This window comes from Rhinolophus ferrumequinum, chromosome 20, assembly GCF_004115265.2.
Source record: "Rhinolophus ferrumequinum isolate MPI-CBG mRhiFer1 chromosome 20, mRhiFer1_v1.p, whole genome shotgun sequence".
In the NCBI taxonomy this organism is placed as follows: domain Eukaryota; kingdom Metazoa; phylum Chordata; class Mammalia; order Chiroptera; family Rhinolophidae; genus Rhinolophus; species Rhinolophus ferrumequinum.
In genome coordinates this window covers 97,949-112,801 of record NC_046303.1, presented here as the reverse complement: position 1 = coordinate 112,801, position 14,853 = coordinate 97,949, and the positions used below count along the sequence as shown (strand labels likewise).

Sequence of the window (14,853 nt, the reverse complement as noted above, 5' to 3'; positions counted from 1 at the left end):
AGGGGCTGCCAAGTTTGGGTCTGTTCTCTCCTCCTTTCCTTATTTGGTGTTTCAGGTGATAAGGGTGACACATAAAGGGGGCTGTGGGCCTCTCACAGCAACCACGCTGCCACAGAGAGAGGATGGTGAGTGCCAGGTTTGGGGGCTGGAGGGCCAACTTTGGGGTGGGGAAGCAGAGCAGCTTCTGTGCCTGGAGTGATATAGTCTCCAGGGTAGGAAGAGGACCTGACCGGCTCTCCTGGGAATGCTCTGGGGTGCACATGGGGGCTTCTTCGGGGAGCCCTGGAGAGGACCCCTCCCCACCCACAGTGTTGCAGGCCAGCAGGAAGGCGGGGACCCGGGGCAAGGCCGCGGCCACCAAGCAGGCACGAGGCTCTTCCAACGTCTTTTCCATGTTCGAGCAAGCCCAGATCCAGGAGTTCAAAGAAGTGAGTGCCCTACCCCCAAAAGCACCCTGCCCCCCATACACCCTCTCTCCTGTGGAGGTCAGTGGTCCTTGCTCCTCCCCCCACCTCCCATCGTCACTGCGGTGGGGCCTGCTCCCACCTGAGACTGTGCCCCCCCCCCCCACTTCACAGGCATTCAGCTGCATTGACCAGAACCGTGATGGCGTCATCTGTAAGTCAGACCTTCGGGAGACCTACTCCCAGCTCGGTGAGTACACCCAGCCAGCCCCTTCCCACCCAGGGGCCCTGCCCGGAGCGCTGGACAGGCCCCTTCCCTCATCGCACCCTCACACCTCCCTCCCTGCTGCTGCTCCCCACCCACCGCGGCCTCTGACTCTCTACCCACTAAGGTTGGGAAGGAGGGGAGGGTAGCCTGAGCCCTGCTGGGGACACCGTGCATCCGTGTCCACCTCATGCCCCACACCCACCAGGGAAGGTGAGTGTCCCAGAAGAGGAGCTGGACGCCATGCTGCAGGAGGGGAAGGGTCCCATCAACTTCACTGTCTTCCTCACACTCTTCGGAGAGAAGCTCAATGGTGAGCCTGGGGCAGGTCTGGCCACCCCTGGCCGGGTAGCGAGTTTGAACCCCACCTGGGCTCCACCTGGCCTTTGCCCACCCAGAAGATGTGGGGCTCACTCCTGCATTCCAAACCCAAAGGCACTAGTCACCGCAAGTCCCAACTCAGTGTTGGGAAACGTGCCTTCAGCCTCCCTTCCCAAGTCCCAAATCCCAATCTCCTGGTCAGGCCTGCCCACCTCAGGACAGCAGTCGTGGCTGGAGCCCCGAGGGACACTGTGTATGGGGGAACACCGTCCTGCCTCTTCTGGGACATGGAGGGATCCCCCTGCACCCTGGGCTCCTCCTGGTGGGGCCTTGGAAGATGGGGTATGGGTGCTCACCTCCTTCCTCGGCCTCCCAGGGACAGATCCCGAGGAAGCCATCCTGAGCGCCTTCCGAATGTTTGACCCCAGTGGCAAGGGCGTTGTGGATAAGGATGAGTAAGTGTCCGCTGGCTGGCGAGGGACGCCGTGCTGGGAGCAGGCCCAGGGGTGCGGCCCTTGGGGGTGGCCACCCGGACCCTGGGGGCCTTCATCCCCCTCCCCACTGCTCCCACCCCCCAGGTTCAAGCAGCTTCTCCTGACCCAGGCAGACAAGTTCTCGCTGGCTGAGGTGAGGGTTCCTGGCTCCTTTGTGGGGCGCTCACCCCGCAGGGCCCTGGGAGACCTCAGGGAGCTGCTGCCCTCTGGGGCGGAGAGCCCAGCTCTCCGGAGGACAGGACGGTGAAGAAGTGGAGTCAGAAAGGGAGGAGGGTGTGCCCAGCTGGGAGAGCTGTGTGTGCAGAGACCCAGGGGGAGGGCGGCACAGAGAAGAGAGCATGTCCCTGTGGCCACGTTGTACCCTTTGACTCATGGCCCCCTCTGGGGCCCCATACCCCCAGTCTGCCCAGAGTCAGACAACAGAGAAACATTAACTCGGAGTTTAGGGTTTGGGCCTGAAAAGGCTGAGCACCACAGCACAGCCCCGAGGCAGAGTGAAGGGCCCCGGCTCTCACGGCGCCTCCCCAGGTGGAGCAGATGTTCGCACTGACGCCCATGGACCTGGCCGGGAATATCGACTACAAGTCCCTGTGCTACATCATCACCCATGGGGACGAGAAGGAGGAGTGAGCCCGGCTCCGCGTAACTCAGGGCCATGGCCGGCCCACCTCAATAAATGCATTTCCCATGAACCCCGCTGTGGTGGCCTGTGTGTGACCAAGGGGGTGGGGGTGGCCCAGGGGAGCTGAGGGCCAGGAGCAGGGACCACTAAGAAGAAAGCAGACCTCTCGCTGCCCAGTGATGGATGAGGACACTGCAGCCTGACAGGGTGACCATCTTGCCTGAGGCCGTGACTCTGGGAGAGGAAACTGGGCCTTTACGTGCCCCTCGGCAGGTGGGCCCCCCACTCAAGCTGGGCTCAGCAACCGGAGGCTGCCTGCCGGGCACTCAGCGGAGGTTCTGCCAACGGCCCTGGGCCTCTGCCCTCCTGGGACCTCTGACCACCCAGCCCCATCTCTGCATACTGGCTCCGGTAGGCCTCCCTGCACACATGTGTGGGGCGCTGGGCCCTGTGTGAAGGGCACAGAGGAACCCATTTGAAAACAGCCAGACTACGTCAGAAATGTAGGCGAGACCACGACACCAAAGGACAGGCAAGCTCAGGAACTGGCTGCAGGCCTGCCAGGGAGCAGGGCCAGGTGGCTGGAGGTGGGGGCTTCTCTGGAGAGGACTCTTAGTGCCCCCTCCCCCACCTCACCTGCAGAAACCAGGGGCTGGAGGGGGACACGCACCCATCCTGGACACTGGAAGGCAGCTGGAACCTCCAGAGTGCCAAGGGGGAGAGGAGATGGGGGGAGGCTGGCCAGTTTGTAGTATTTTCTGACTTTTATGCTGAGATGGGGTCCCAGTCCCAGTTCTGCCCTCCTGCCCCCGAGAAGAGCCCTCTGGGCAGGGGCCGACATTCTTTAGATGACTGTTAACACCACTGATAAAAGACAGCTCTTAAACTTTGCCTGGCCCCAGAAATCTGTGCTCTGCATACTCCTCTATGAGTCATGGACTGTTCTGAGCTTCTCTGGAGGTGTCAGATGGCTGTCACCGTCCTCACCACCCACACTGCCCACCATCCAGTGCAGACCCTCTGCCACACAGGCTGAGGGGTCCAGTGCCTCAGTTCTGGTGGGATGGTAGCGCTGGCTTCTTGCTGTGACTTCACTCAGCAAGAATGCAGGAGTGTCGCGTTAAGCTGGGGAGACTAGGGAATAGCAGGTCTGAACACACTCGCCCCTTCTCTACTGTGAGTCGGAAAGGCTGGGGGCGTGGAGATACAGAGGGAGGCCCTGGGCTAGGGTGGTCTTTTTAGAGAGAGGCACAGAGCAGGCCTGGGAGTCAGCTGTCCTGGGGTCCAGCTCCACTCCCTGCTTACGTGAGTGACCTTCAACGACCCCTGCTCCTTCTCCGGGACTCAGTTTCCTCGTCTCTGAAGGAGACACGGGACTGGGTGCTGGCAGCAACTGCCATTCACTGAAGCCGCACGTGGCAGTCAGTGCTTTCCTGAGCCCCATGTGTGTCACAGCCCTTGGCGCGCCTTCCCAGCCCCCACTTCTGAGGTCAGCCCTGAGTGGCCACCAGAGAACCACCAGACACATCCACAGGCAGAGCCACGGCAGCACTTGATTTCATTTTCCTGATTAATTGTGCAGATGGAGGGACGTGCAGACAGATTGGGGGCTGACATGGTACCCCCAGCAGTCTTCAGATGCTGTCTGGTGACCTGACAATTTCCAGCAGAAAGGGGAGTGCCTTGAAAATGTGGCAAAGCCAAAGGACTTGCAGTCCGTCTTGAGGTGGCAGAGCCCCTGGGAGCCGGCACAGAGGAAAGGGGCAGGAGGGGTGGCTGCAGCCCCAGGGAGGGGAGCCCCTGCTGGCTCCCCTCCCTCTCCGCCGCCCCTCCATCCTTCCTGGCACAGCCTCTGAGCCCTACCTCTCCCTCTGGCCCTCCTGCCATCTGCGGCACATCCCCACAGGGACCAGCTGCTGAATGTGCAGAGCCACACCGCTCCAAAATAGAACCTTATCGCCCTGCCCGCCTGCTGTGCCGTCAGCAGCACCTCCCCACCCTTCTCCCAGGACCCCTCCTTAACTCTCTGCTTCCTTCTCCCCTGCCCCTCCCCAGTGCGGCCCAGCACCCACCAAGTCGGCCTTCCCAAGTGCCCACAGCCAGCCCCGGCCTGGTCCTTTGGCCCCTTCCTGGCACTGCCTGGTCGGAGCCACCCCAGCGGCCATGCACCATTCTCAGCCCGCCTTGTGGCCGCCCCCTCCCACAACACGTACAAGGTCAAGCAGTGGCAGCCTTGGGAGGTCAGGGCCCCTGCCTTGGGAGACAGGTAAACGCACTGGGGTGGCCACTGCTCCCAGAGGGACGCAGAGCAGAGGCAGAGGTCTGTGGGAGAGAGAAGCAGGGAGTACAGGGGAGCAGAGGCACGGGCCCTGAGACCAGCGACAAACAGGAGAGGAGCCGTCTTTCCCATCCATGGTCCCAAAAGGCTATACCGGTGTGTAAAAGCCATGTTTGCCTAAGTTACCTCCAGCTGGTTTCTGTGATTGTCCTATGACCTCCCACCAGTTCTGTGAGTCGCTGAAACCCAACTAATCAACTATCTTTGGTTTAAGTTGGCCAACACCAAGTGGTGCTGTTGCCCGTCACCCACCAATGAACTGCAGCTGGGCCCGCCCACGAGAGCACCCCATCCTACAGCCATGACAATGGCACCATCTCGGGCCTATGCCCTCTGTGTCCTGAGATCAAAGAGTAGCTTTCAGAGGCCTCACCCTGCCTCCCAGACCTCCCCGCACAGGCCTCCACCTGCAAACCTGCCAGCCCGGGCCCATTCCCCCACCCTCACCGTCTTGCTCCACTGTGGCTCCTGGACTGCCCCCCACCTCCCACCGGTGATGTGACCTCATCCTGCCTGCCACGAGGCTCAGACGGTTCTAACCAGCCTATTCCCCGCTATGGCCTGTCGTGTCATCTAAGTGACACTCCTGACTCTGGAAGGCAAGGGCCACCTTATTTGCCTCTTCCCACATCCAGCTCTCCTACATCACACCACAGATGTACAATAAATGTTCAAGACAATGCTGATTAAGTTTTCCTCATTTTACACTGATTTATAAGTTTATCATTAGGCCTGTGGAAGAAACACTAAGCATCCACATGCAAAAGCATAAAGTTGGACCCTTATCTCAAACCATATACAAAAATGAACTCAAAATAGATCAAAAAGCTAAAACTACCAGACTCTCAGCAGAACCTGGGGAAAGCTTCGTGACAATGGATTTGGCAATGAGTTCTTGGATATGACGAGCAGTTAAAAGACAACCCATAGAACGCAAGAAGGTATTTGCAAATCACATTTCTTATAGGGGATTAATATCTGGAATATATAAAGAACTCCTAAAACTCAATAACAAAAACACAACCCGATGAAAAAATGGGCAAAGCACTTACATGAAAATTTCTTCAGTCACACAAACAGCCAACAAGCCATGCAAAAGTGCTCAGCGTCACGAATCACCAAGGAAACGCTGGTCCGCACCCTGGTGAGAGACCACCATGCACTCACGAGGACAAACAGCAGGTGCCAGGGAGGTGCACAGGTGGTGAGAACCCCGTAAGACGGTGCAGCCGCTGTGGGAGAAGCATCGCAGCTCCTCAAAAAACTAACACAGTATTACTGTTTCCCCCAGCACTTCCTATTCTGGGTACAAATGTGAAAGGATTGAAAGCAGGGCCTTGGACAGCTATTTGCACAGCTGTGTTCACAGCAGCAGGATGCTTCACAGTCGCCAAGAGGTGGACGCAGCCCGTGTCCATGGACAGAAGGATGAACTGCAGTGCACACGCACAGTGGAATATTATTCATCCATCAAAGGGAATGAAATTTCTCTCACATGCTACCACAGGGATACCTCGGAGATATTAAGTGAATTAAGCCAGATACAAAAAGACAAAGATTGTATGATCCCACTTACATGAGGCTCTGAGAAGAGACACATTCAGGGACAGAAAGTACATTTAATGGGCAAGGGCTGGGGAGGGGGAGCGGGGAGTGAGCGTCTAATGGGTAGAGATTCCGTTGGGAAGACGAAAAAGATTTGGAGATGATGCTGGTGATGAATGCGCTTAATGCCAGCAAACCATATACTTCAAAATGTTTAAAATGGTGAATCTTATGTTACATAGATTTTACCACAAAGAAAATCTGTTTCAATAAAACACATCAGTGAGCACCACAGAGCCCCTCCCTGTGGTGCCTGCACACCAGCCCTTGCTTCCCCTGGAACCTAGCACTTATTTTGAGGGCCCAATCCCAACAGCGCCGCTTGTTAAGCCTGCTGGGGCCTCGGCCCTGTTATCCTCATTTCATTTAAGAGCAGCTTTGGCTTCACATTCAGAAAGCCCAACATGGAGAAAACAAACAGGTTCGTTTTTTGCTTTAAGTAAGAAGCAGTTGCTAGGCTTGGTGTGGCTAAGTGGTACCCGGGTGGGCATCTCTGGGATTTTTTCAGGGCTGCAGGGCACTGCCAAGTACTGTATTCACAACAGAGGAGGTGGGAGGGCACAGGCTGTGCCCCTCGCTTGTATCACAAAAGCATATTCCCCAGAAGCCCAAACCCCCAGCCCTGCCAGAATCCTCCTCCTGTTTCTGCCAGATCTGAGCTCATCGCCACCATGGCTGCCAGGGAAGCTGGGAAAGTCAACACGTAGACTCTCCATCCTGGCCGACAGCAGGAAGAGAGTCGCGGAAGGTGTCGTGTGAGCCCCCAGCGGTGCCTGTGCCGCATGGAGCACGCCCGCTGCCCTGTCCCTGCCCTCTCAGCCCCCACCTTTCCCTCCATGGCTGTTGCGGAGGGCTCCGTCCCAGACCCCTCAGCTGCCCCACCGGTGTGCCTGACGCAAGCCTGCCAGTGGGGAGGCTCAGGACTCAGACCGGGCGCTCAGATTCTGGCGCCTGGCTTCCTGGCAGTGAGACCGCGGAGTGATGAATCGTTCCGCACAACGCAGACGCTAACAACCCCTGCCTCGCGGGGCTCCGGTGCGAGCCCGCGCGCCAGCACGCTCACCACAATTAGTTCACCGCCCCATCAACGGCAAACGCGCCGTTAACGGCAGGGGCGGCGGCGGACAGGAGACGGCGCTGCTGGGTGACACCGGCCCGGGGGCGTGTGTCCTACGGGAGGCCCCGCGCCCACGGACGGTACACTCTCAGGCGCCGTGGCACGAGTCCAGCTCTTACTCACAAGCTGTCTGACCTCTCTCTGCCTCAGTGTCCTCATCGTCAAAGCGTTATTTGAGGATTAGATGAATTACTACGGCAAGAACTTAGGACAGCGGCAGGTCCAGAACAAGGGCTTCTACATGTCATCCATTGTTACCCACTTTCTTGTGGAGACGAGACGGGGATTCGGGCGGCACAAGCGCGATGAATGAGCGGGAGTGGCGCCCCGCGCGCTTAGGAAGGGGTGTGGTGGACGCGGGCGGTGAGGACAGACCGGGCAGTGCAGGGGGGGGCGGGCAGCAAGGACCCTGGTCGGCCCTGAACCCCAGCGCCCGCCCCGCCCCGGCCTTCCGCGGGGCGTGTAGCCCTCGGTCTCCGTCCTGCCACCAAGCGGTCACCACGGGCGGTCACCGCAGCCTGGCGTCCAGCAGGGTCCTGGGGTACAGCGAGGGGCGCCAACTACCCTGAAGGCCCGGGGACGTCACGGAAGGGAGAGGCCACCATCAGAGCGACGCGAAGCACAGGCGCAAACACCGATCCCGCGGAGCCAGCCCCGCCCGTGTTGCGCAGGGAACGGGTGCGTGGCTCCGCGCACGCGCAGCGTCCAGGGGCCAGGAGCGCGGCGATAGGTGGGGCTGGGCGCGCGGATTGGCGGGAAGCGGCGCGCGGCGGTGGGCGAGCCCCGAGGAGATGGACAAGGCGGGGCGCACGGCGATTGGCGGGATGAGGCGATGGGCGGGCGGGGCGCGCAGATTGGCGGATGCGGCTCGTGGCGGTGGGCGGGCCGCGGCGCGCAGCGAGGTGAGTGAGGTCCAGCGTCGCCCGGGCGGCGTGGGCCTGGGGTTGTGGGTGTCCACGCGGGACCGCGGGCTGAGCGTCGTCTCGCGGGGTCTCTGCTGTTTCCCACCCCCCCTCCCGAACCTACCCCAGAGCGCGGACCAGGGACCGGCGGGGCTCTTTCTCCCACCCCAGTCTGCAAGTTTGGGCGGAAAGTTAATTCAGATTCCGCCCCAGCCCAGAGCTGTACGATAGAAATAGGGTACAGGCCACCTAATAGATGACGGAAAAGGAAAGGGAAGTCGGTTTGGTGCCACATCTTGTGTGAGCCACCGCATGCAAACCTGTGATCCCAGCCTGTGACGTGGCTGAGCCCGTCCTGGCAGGGCTCCTGGAAGCCCCTCTGGGCCGTGGCTGCTGCTAGAAAGGGGTCAGGCGCTGATCCCTCTCTCCTGGAGCTTACGTGTAGTCAGAGGAGGCACGCAATACACTTAGAATGTATGTTTGTTAGAAGGTCAATGCCTTGAGAAACCGTCAACATTGAAGAAGCACAAGTGGCAGTTGGAGAAGGTGAGATGTAAGCAGACTTGAAGGAGAGGAGTGAGGGCCCCACCTGTGTCTGGAGGGCTCCAGGTGGGAGAAATGGCTTTCATGAGGGTGACAGGGTGCGACACTGGTGCCCAGCCTGTTTGCAGGTGCAGCCCCACCCTCGTCTGCTGGGGCCACAGCTCTTCGGCTCCTTTCCCTGGGGCCCTGTGGGTGCAGTGGGGGTGCTGCAGGGAAGCCACCGCCGTCAGGGGGCAGGGGTTGCAGGAATGCATTTGTGTTCTCACAGTGACCACGTCCTCCTCGGCCCGGGCACAGCGGTGTAGACCCATCGATCAACATGTTTTCTGAGCAGGCTGCCCAGAGGGCCCACACTCTGCTGTCCCCACCGTCCGCCAACAGCGCCACCTTTGCCCGGGTGCCCATACTGACTTACGCCAACTGCTCCCAGCCGTTCAGGCTGGGGGAGCGCAGCTTCAGCAGACAGTACGCCCACATCTATGCCACCCGCCTCATCCACATGAGGCCCTTCCTGGTGAGCCGGGCCCAGCAGCGCTGGGGTGAGTGCCGGGAGGTGCCTCGCCCGCCAGCACAGAGGGGACCCGGATAGGAATCTGTGAGCGACTGGCAGAATTGGAACCCCTCTTGGATTTATCCCACTGCCCGGTAACCCGGGGAGATTAGCCTCTCTGTGCCTCAGCCTCTGCTTCAGGTCGTTGTCAGGGTTAAATGAAGGGACTTGTGCGTTTAAAGTTAGGTTCCGTTCAGTGGTGGGGACAGGGTAGGGCTCAGTAACAGCGATACAGAGAAATATTTTCCCTTATCTTCAGTGCTGACTGTCTGCGCATTTAGCCATGCTGTGGCAGGCCCGGAGCCAGGCCCCGGGAGCGCAGGTCGTTGGGGACACCCACCTGCTCCCGAGGGAACTGCCTGTCTTCACCGATGTGTGTGCTTCCCCACTGGTCTCCCCTGCTTATTGGGCGTCAGCGTCTTACCCCTTGGGCTCTTCTGTCTGGCCTAAGTACATGGCCTGCTGCCTCGTTTAACGCAAACCTTTTTCCCCATTTCTCCGTTGGTGACCTCTCATGCAGCTGTTATTCTTGGTTGAAGCAGGACCCCGCGTTCAACTTTTGGGTGGCACTGCATTGCCCCATAGATACAAGTGGCTTTCTATGTATTTTTCAATTCATCTGTTAATGTTTCGGAACTAAAATTTTGTAGGTGAGCCCATGTCTCACTTGTTTTTAGTGCCCCCAGCACCAGGTTGCACACTAGAACCCCTTGCAAAGCTTCAGGTACTTGGGCCCACCCCATCTCACCCGGCCAGCTGGATTGGCGCTGGTTGTATCATCGTTGGCCCAGATCTGCTGGCTCCATGGTCATGTTCATCAAAGACATTCTGTTTTCTTTACTGCTGGCAATAGCGTGTTTCGCCTTTCTTCTGCCACATGATAAGGGTCTCCCTCTGACTCCCATGACCTTATCCCCATTTCCCTCAAAGCCCCCTGGGAACACCGTCCTCAGGCCCAATGTCACTGCCGCTGTTTAGGTTCTTTACAGCAGCACCCCTGTCTGGTACCAGGCTTTTCTTCCAGTCACTATTGCTGCTAACAAAAGTCTCAGAGATGGCAAACAGCCACTTCACTCTGCTGACAGATGGGTCAGGAACTCAGACAGCAGCCATGATGACGAGGTGGGGCAGATTGTACCCTCACCGCCTGGCAGTGCTGGCTTCACCCAGAGCACCCCCTTCTGATAGGAGGTCTCTCCAGAGCTCAGTCTCCACTGCCATGTTCCCTGAAAACTCCAGGCCCTTTCTCGCCCTTGGCTTTCTCTTCACCTGGCATGCTCCTTCCCCAGGTTCCCTCAGGACCTCAACTTAAATGTCATATGCTTCACGAGGCCACCTCAACCACCAGGGCCTTCTCCATATCTTCTTAGTCCCCGTTTGTGGCACTTCTCACAGCGGCTGATCCCTCGTTTGCTGCTGCTGTCTATGTCCCTCGAGACCATGGGCTCAGCAAGGGTGAGTGCAGGCCTTGTTCACGCTGGTGCCTGCACACCGCCCAGACACATGGGTGTCCTGCCTTGGGCACAGGGACGCATGGCTCTGCCTGGTGCTCAGGAGCATGCGTTGGGTCCCAGCTGTGCAACCTTGGATTGTCTTAGCCTGTCTGTGCCTCAGTCTCCTCAGCTACACGGTGGGGTGCTAGTTCTACTTTGGTGTGTTGGGGCTGGATGAGCTCCACCCACCATGCTCGGCTCTGCCGCCTGGGGCTGCATGAAGGCTCAGCTATCTGAGGCTCCGAGAAGGCTCAGATTTTGGGGCTTCATGAGGGCTCAGATGCCTGGGGCTCAATGAGGACGCAGACAGACGGTGGGGTTTAGAGATCTGGTTTCTGTTAGCATCTGGTGTTTCTATCCTACGCTGGCACTCTCCTTATCTTGTTTTGAGTTACTCTCCTCCGCTCCCCGAGGTGTGAAATGTTCTTGGTTATTCCAGGCAGGGGAGGCTCACGCTGGAGTCAGCTGGGCTAAGGAAGGGGCTGGTCCCATGTCCACATTATCTGTCATCTCCCGACTGCGTTTTCTCCAGGCTTGGGATCTGTGTGGACAAATCGTTCTGAAACCTCCACCCCTTTCTGCCGCTCTCCCGAGTGACCCCTGAGGACCAAGCCTGATGCCACCCATGTGCTGTCCCCAGGGTCCCAGGCACTCAGACTGCATGGAACAGAACAGGAGTGGGGATACGAAGTTTGAATTGGGGGCATCTCTGTTTTCAAAGGATAAGGCATTTGTGGGCAGGTGAAGAATCCAAACCCTTAAAGGAACTTGTAGTATTTTTAGGACAGCTATGTTGGGACTTGGTATACCTCTTTCTAAGAACAGTTATAATTTAGGTATCTGTGAGGTAATACAGAATTTCCCGTGGCTGCCGAAACACAACAAAGCCACAAACTGGGCGGCTTCAAACAATGGGAATTGGTTCTCTCCCAGTTCTGGAGACCACAAGTCTGAGATCCAGGTGTGGGCAGGGCTGCGCTCCCTCCGGAGGCTCCACACCTGCCTCTTCCAGCTTCTAGGGGCAGCCCTGACCCTCTTGGGCTTGTGGCTGCCTCCCTGCAGTCTCTGCCCCGTTGTCACCAGGCAGGTCTGTCTCTCTTACAAGGACCCATCCAGGGCCCAGACACATCGAGTCCCTCTGTCCTCCGGGAGCCAAGTGACCCTTTAGGTCCAGGGGTCCTTGCACTTGGTGGTCTGTCCCCCCCGCCCTGGACAGAGGCCGGGCAGCTGGGTTGCCATGCTCGGTGCTCTGGGGTGCCTGGAGGGCCCCCTGGTCTCTGAGCTCATGTCCGCTGTGCCTAGGCAGTGGAGTCCAGACAAAGAAGCTGTGTGAGCTGCAGCCTGGGGAGAAGTGCTGTGTGGTGGGGACCCTCTTCAAATCCATGTCGCTGCAGCCGTCCATCCTGCGTGAGGTCAGCGAGGAGGTGAGGCTGGCCTGCTCATGCGGGCCTCCCCAGCATGCTGCCCAGGGGACACCCATGGGGCAACGTGCCTCGGAGCCATGGGGGGCCGGGCTGCAGGGCCATGTCACGGATGTGGCGCGGGAGCCATGGGCCCTGGCCCTGAGACCAGCGCACACGTCCATTCCAGCACAACCTGGCCCCCCAGCCCCCTCGCAGCAAGTACATCCACCCCGATGATGAGCTTGTCTTAGAAGATGAGCTGCAGCGCATCAAACTGGAAGGCAGCATCGACGTGTCCCAGCTGGTCACAGGTGAGCAGTGGGAGGGCACGGCCTGTACCCCGCTCCTGGCTCGTGTGAATTCCTGCAGCGGTGGGTGAGACCAGGTCGGGTCAGCCCTTCTGCAGCCACCTGAAGGCAGTGACCCTAGGAAGCAGGTCCTGAGTGGCCTGTGCCATTGGGTGACTGGAAGGAGGTAGCCCCTGGGCTGCCCTGCTGGGGTGACACTGTATTCCTCAGGGACGGTGCTGGCTGTGCTGGGCTCTGCGGGGGACGATGGCAGGTTCCTGGTGGAGGACCACTGCTTCGCAGGGCTGGCTCCTCAGATGCCCGCACCCCCCCTTGACCTGGACAGGTGAGGAGCAGGTGCTGGGGTCCCAGGGGAATTACGGTCACTGGGCTCCATCTCCCTGCTCACCTATGACAGTGACGGAGCGCCACAAGTGGCTCCTTGTAGCCCACCTTGGGGGTCTGCCTGCTTTTGTGGCCCCCAGGAGGACCCCGACTTCTCCTGTAGGTTTGTGCTGCTGGTGTCCGGTCTGGGCCTGGGTGGCGGCGGTGGGGAGAGCCTGCTGGGCACCCAGCTGCTGGTGGACGTGGTGACGGGGCAGCTCGGGGACGAGGGGGAGCAGTGCAGCGCCGCCCAAGTCTCCCGGGTCATCCTTGCTGGGAACCTCCTCAGCCATAGTACCCAGAGCAGAGACTCCATCAACAAGGTACGGTCCCGCGGCCTGCGCAGCCCCTCCTTCCCCTCTGCTTGAGGGCTGGTTTGTCCCCCTGTGCGTGGGGCTGAGCGGGGGCGTCCCTGTGAGCTCAGCCACGCTTGGGGCCTCACAGCCTCCACTCCTAGGCCAAGTACCTAACCAAGAAAACCCAGGCGGCCAGTGTGGAAGCTGTCAAGATGCTGGACGAGATCCTTCTGCAGCTGAGCGTGAGTGCCGGCGGGGGCATGTTGGAGACTGGGCTGCCCTTGGGCACCAGAAGGCTACAGGGACACGGGTGGGCTCCGTGGGGCTGCCTGAGGAGGGTGCTGGAAACTACGAGCTCCCTGCCCTGTGTCCTCCAGGTCTCAGTGCCCGTGGACGTGATGCCAGGCGAGTTTGACCCCACCAACTACACGCTCCCCCAGCAGCCCCTGCACCCTTGCATGTTCCCACTGGCTACCGCCTACTCAACGCTCCAGCTGGTCACCAACCCCTACCAGGCCACCATCGATGGAGTCAGGTAGCCAGCACGGAGCCCTGGGTTTGTGCCTCTGACCCCGGAAGGGGAGGGCTGGGTCCAGGACCACAGAGGGCCCACCTGAATTGGGCTCTTTCTCCAGGGTGGCTTGGGGCACCCCCATGAGTGCCGGGCGAACTCCAGGCCGGCCCCCAGGGTGGGCTCAGCTGAGCCTTGCCTCGCAGGTTCCTGGGTACAGCGGGCCAGAACATCAGTGACATTTTCCGGTACAGCAGCATGGAGGATCACTTGGAGATCCTGGAGTGGACCCTGCGAGTCCGTCACATCAGCCCCACAGCTCCTGACACTCTAGGTAACTAGTGGAACTCAGCCACATGGAGTGGGACCTAAGACCAGGGAAGGCCCGCTGCTTGGAGTGGTTCTGGTGTGGATTTGCACTCACTGGCCTTGACATGTAGTTCTGGAAGCTCCCGTGGAACCTTACCTGTGCATGGTCAGCAGTCTAAGCCCCGCCCTCAGCTACAAGGCCCTCTTCTCTAGGTTGCTACCCTTTCTACAAAACGGACCCGTTTATCTTCCTGGAGTGCCCGCATGTCTACTTTTGTGGCAACACTCCCAGCTTTGGCTCCAAAATCATTCGAGGTAAGTTTCATCTGGGAGCCCTGGGCCTGGGCTGTCACTAGGGACTCGCTCTCCACTGGGGACAAGGCTCACAGAGAACAAAACCTACACTGGAGCCCGGCCCCGTGGGGTGGACGGCACAGGTCCACGTGTGCCCAGCAGGGCTGAAACTGCCCATGCTGTGTGGTGCTATCCCATCTCATCTCAGGTCAGCCTGATTCAGCCTTGGACCTTTATGGGGTCCTCGTCCCTTTCCATTTCTGGTCCAAAGGAGCTTCTGTGGGCAGCACTTCCTCGGTGCTGACGGGGGACTCCTGTTTGCTTGTGGTGACTTCCCTTTGAGACAAGTCTCGCCCAGAACCTGAAGGTTTCCCATGTGGTTTCTCTGCAGGCCCTGAGGGCCAGACAGTGCTGTTGGTGGCTGTTCCGGACTTCAGTGCCACGCACACAGCCTGCCTCGTGAACCTGCGCAGCCTGGCCTGCCAGCCCATCAGTTTCTCGGGCTTTGGGGCAGAGGATGAGGACCTGGGAGGCCTGGGTCTGGGCCCCTGAGTCAGCCGGCAGGCTGTCCTAAGGCCCCAACCATGCGTGCCTGCAAAGTCAGCTGTTCTTTGTAAATAAAGCCTGACCGGTTAGTGGTTACTGGTGCTGGTTACGTGTACTGGTGCTGGGCCGGGCCCTCCTGCGCAGGGAGCACACGTGGAATGTGAGTCTC

The 14,853-nt window shown here is 59.5% G+C and overlaps 2 protein-coding genes across 4 annotated transcripts; both read left to right on the top strand.

Annotated features, from left to right (window-relative positions):
* Positions 1-33: 33 nt before the first annotated feature.
* On the top strand, positions 34-4,021 carry MYL7 (myosin light chain 7). Its single transcript, XM_033088662.1, has 7 exons — positions 34-125; positions 318-428; positions 579-654; positions 878-982; positions 1,367-1,445; positions 1,569-1,617; positions 2,013-4,021. The coding sequence occupies exons 1-7, from the start codon at positions 123-125 to the stop codon at positions 2,112-2,114; spliced, it is 525 nt and encodes a 174-aa protein (XP_032944553.1). The 5' UTR covers positions 34-122; the 3' UTR covers positions 2,115-4,021.
* A 2,846-nt stretch (positions 4,022-6,867) lies between these two features.
* On the top strand, positions 6,868-14,780 carry POLD2 (DNA polymerase delta 2, accessory subunit). Of its 3 annotated transcripts, none has more exons than XM_033088657.1 (11): positions 6,868-7,896; positions 8,880-9,150; positions 11,957-12,078; positions 12,245-12,368; positions 12,576-12,690; positions 12,853-13,051; positions 13,186-13,266; positions 13,402-13,559; positions 13,742-13,869; positions 14,058-14,159; positions 14,530-14,780. In XM_033088657.1, the coding sequence occupies exons 2-11, from the start codon at positions 8,931-8,933 to the stop codon at positions 14,688-14,690; spliced, it is 1,410 nt and encodes a 469-aa protein (XP_032944548.1). In that variant the 5' UTR covers positions 6,868-7,896; positions 8,880-8,930; the 3' UTR covers positions 14,691-14,780. The 3 variants fall into 3 exon arrangements, with proteins under 3 accessions (XP_032944548.1, XP_032944546.1, XP_032944547.1); XM_033088655.1 differs by lacking the exon at positions 6,868-7,896 and adding an exon at positions 8,009-8,068; XM_033088656.1 differs by lacking the exon at positions 6,868-7,896 and adding an exon at positions 8,556-8,614.
* The last annotated feature ends 73 nt before the right edge of the window (positions 14,781-14,853 follow it).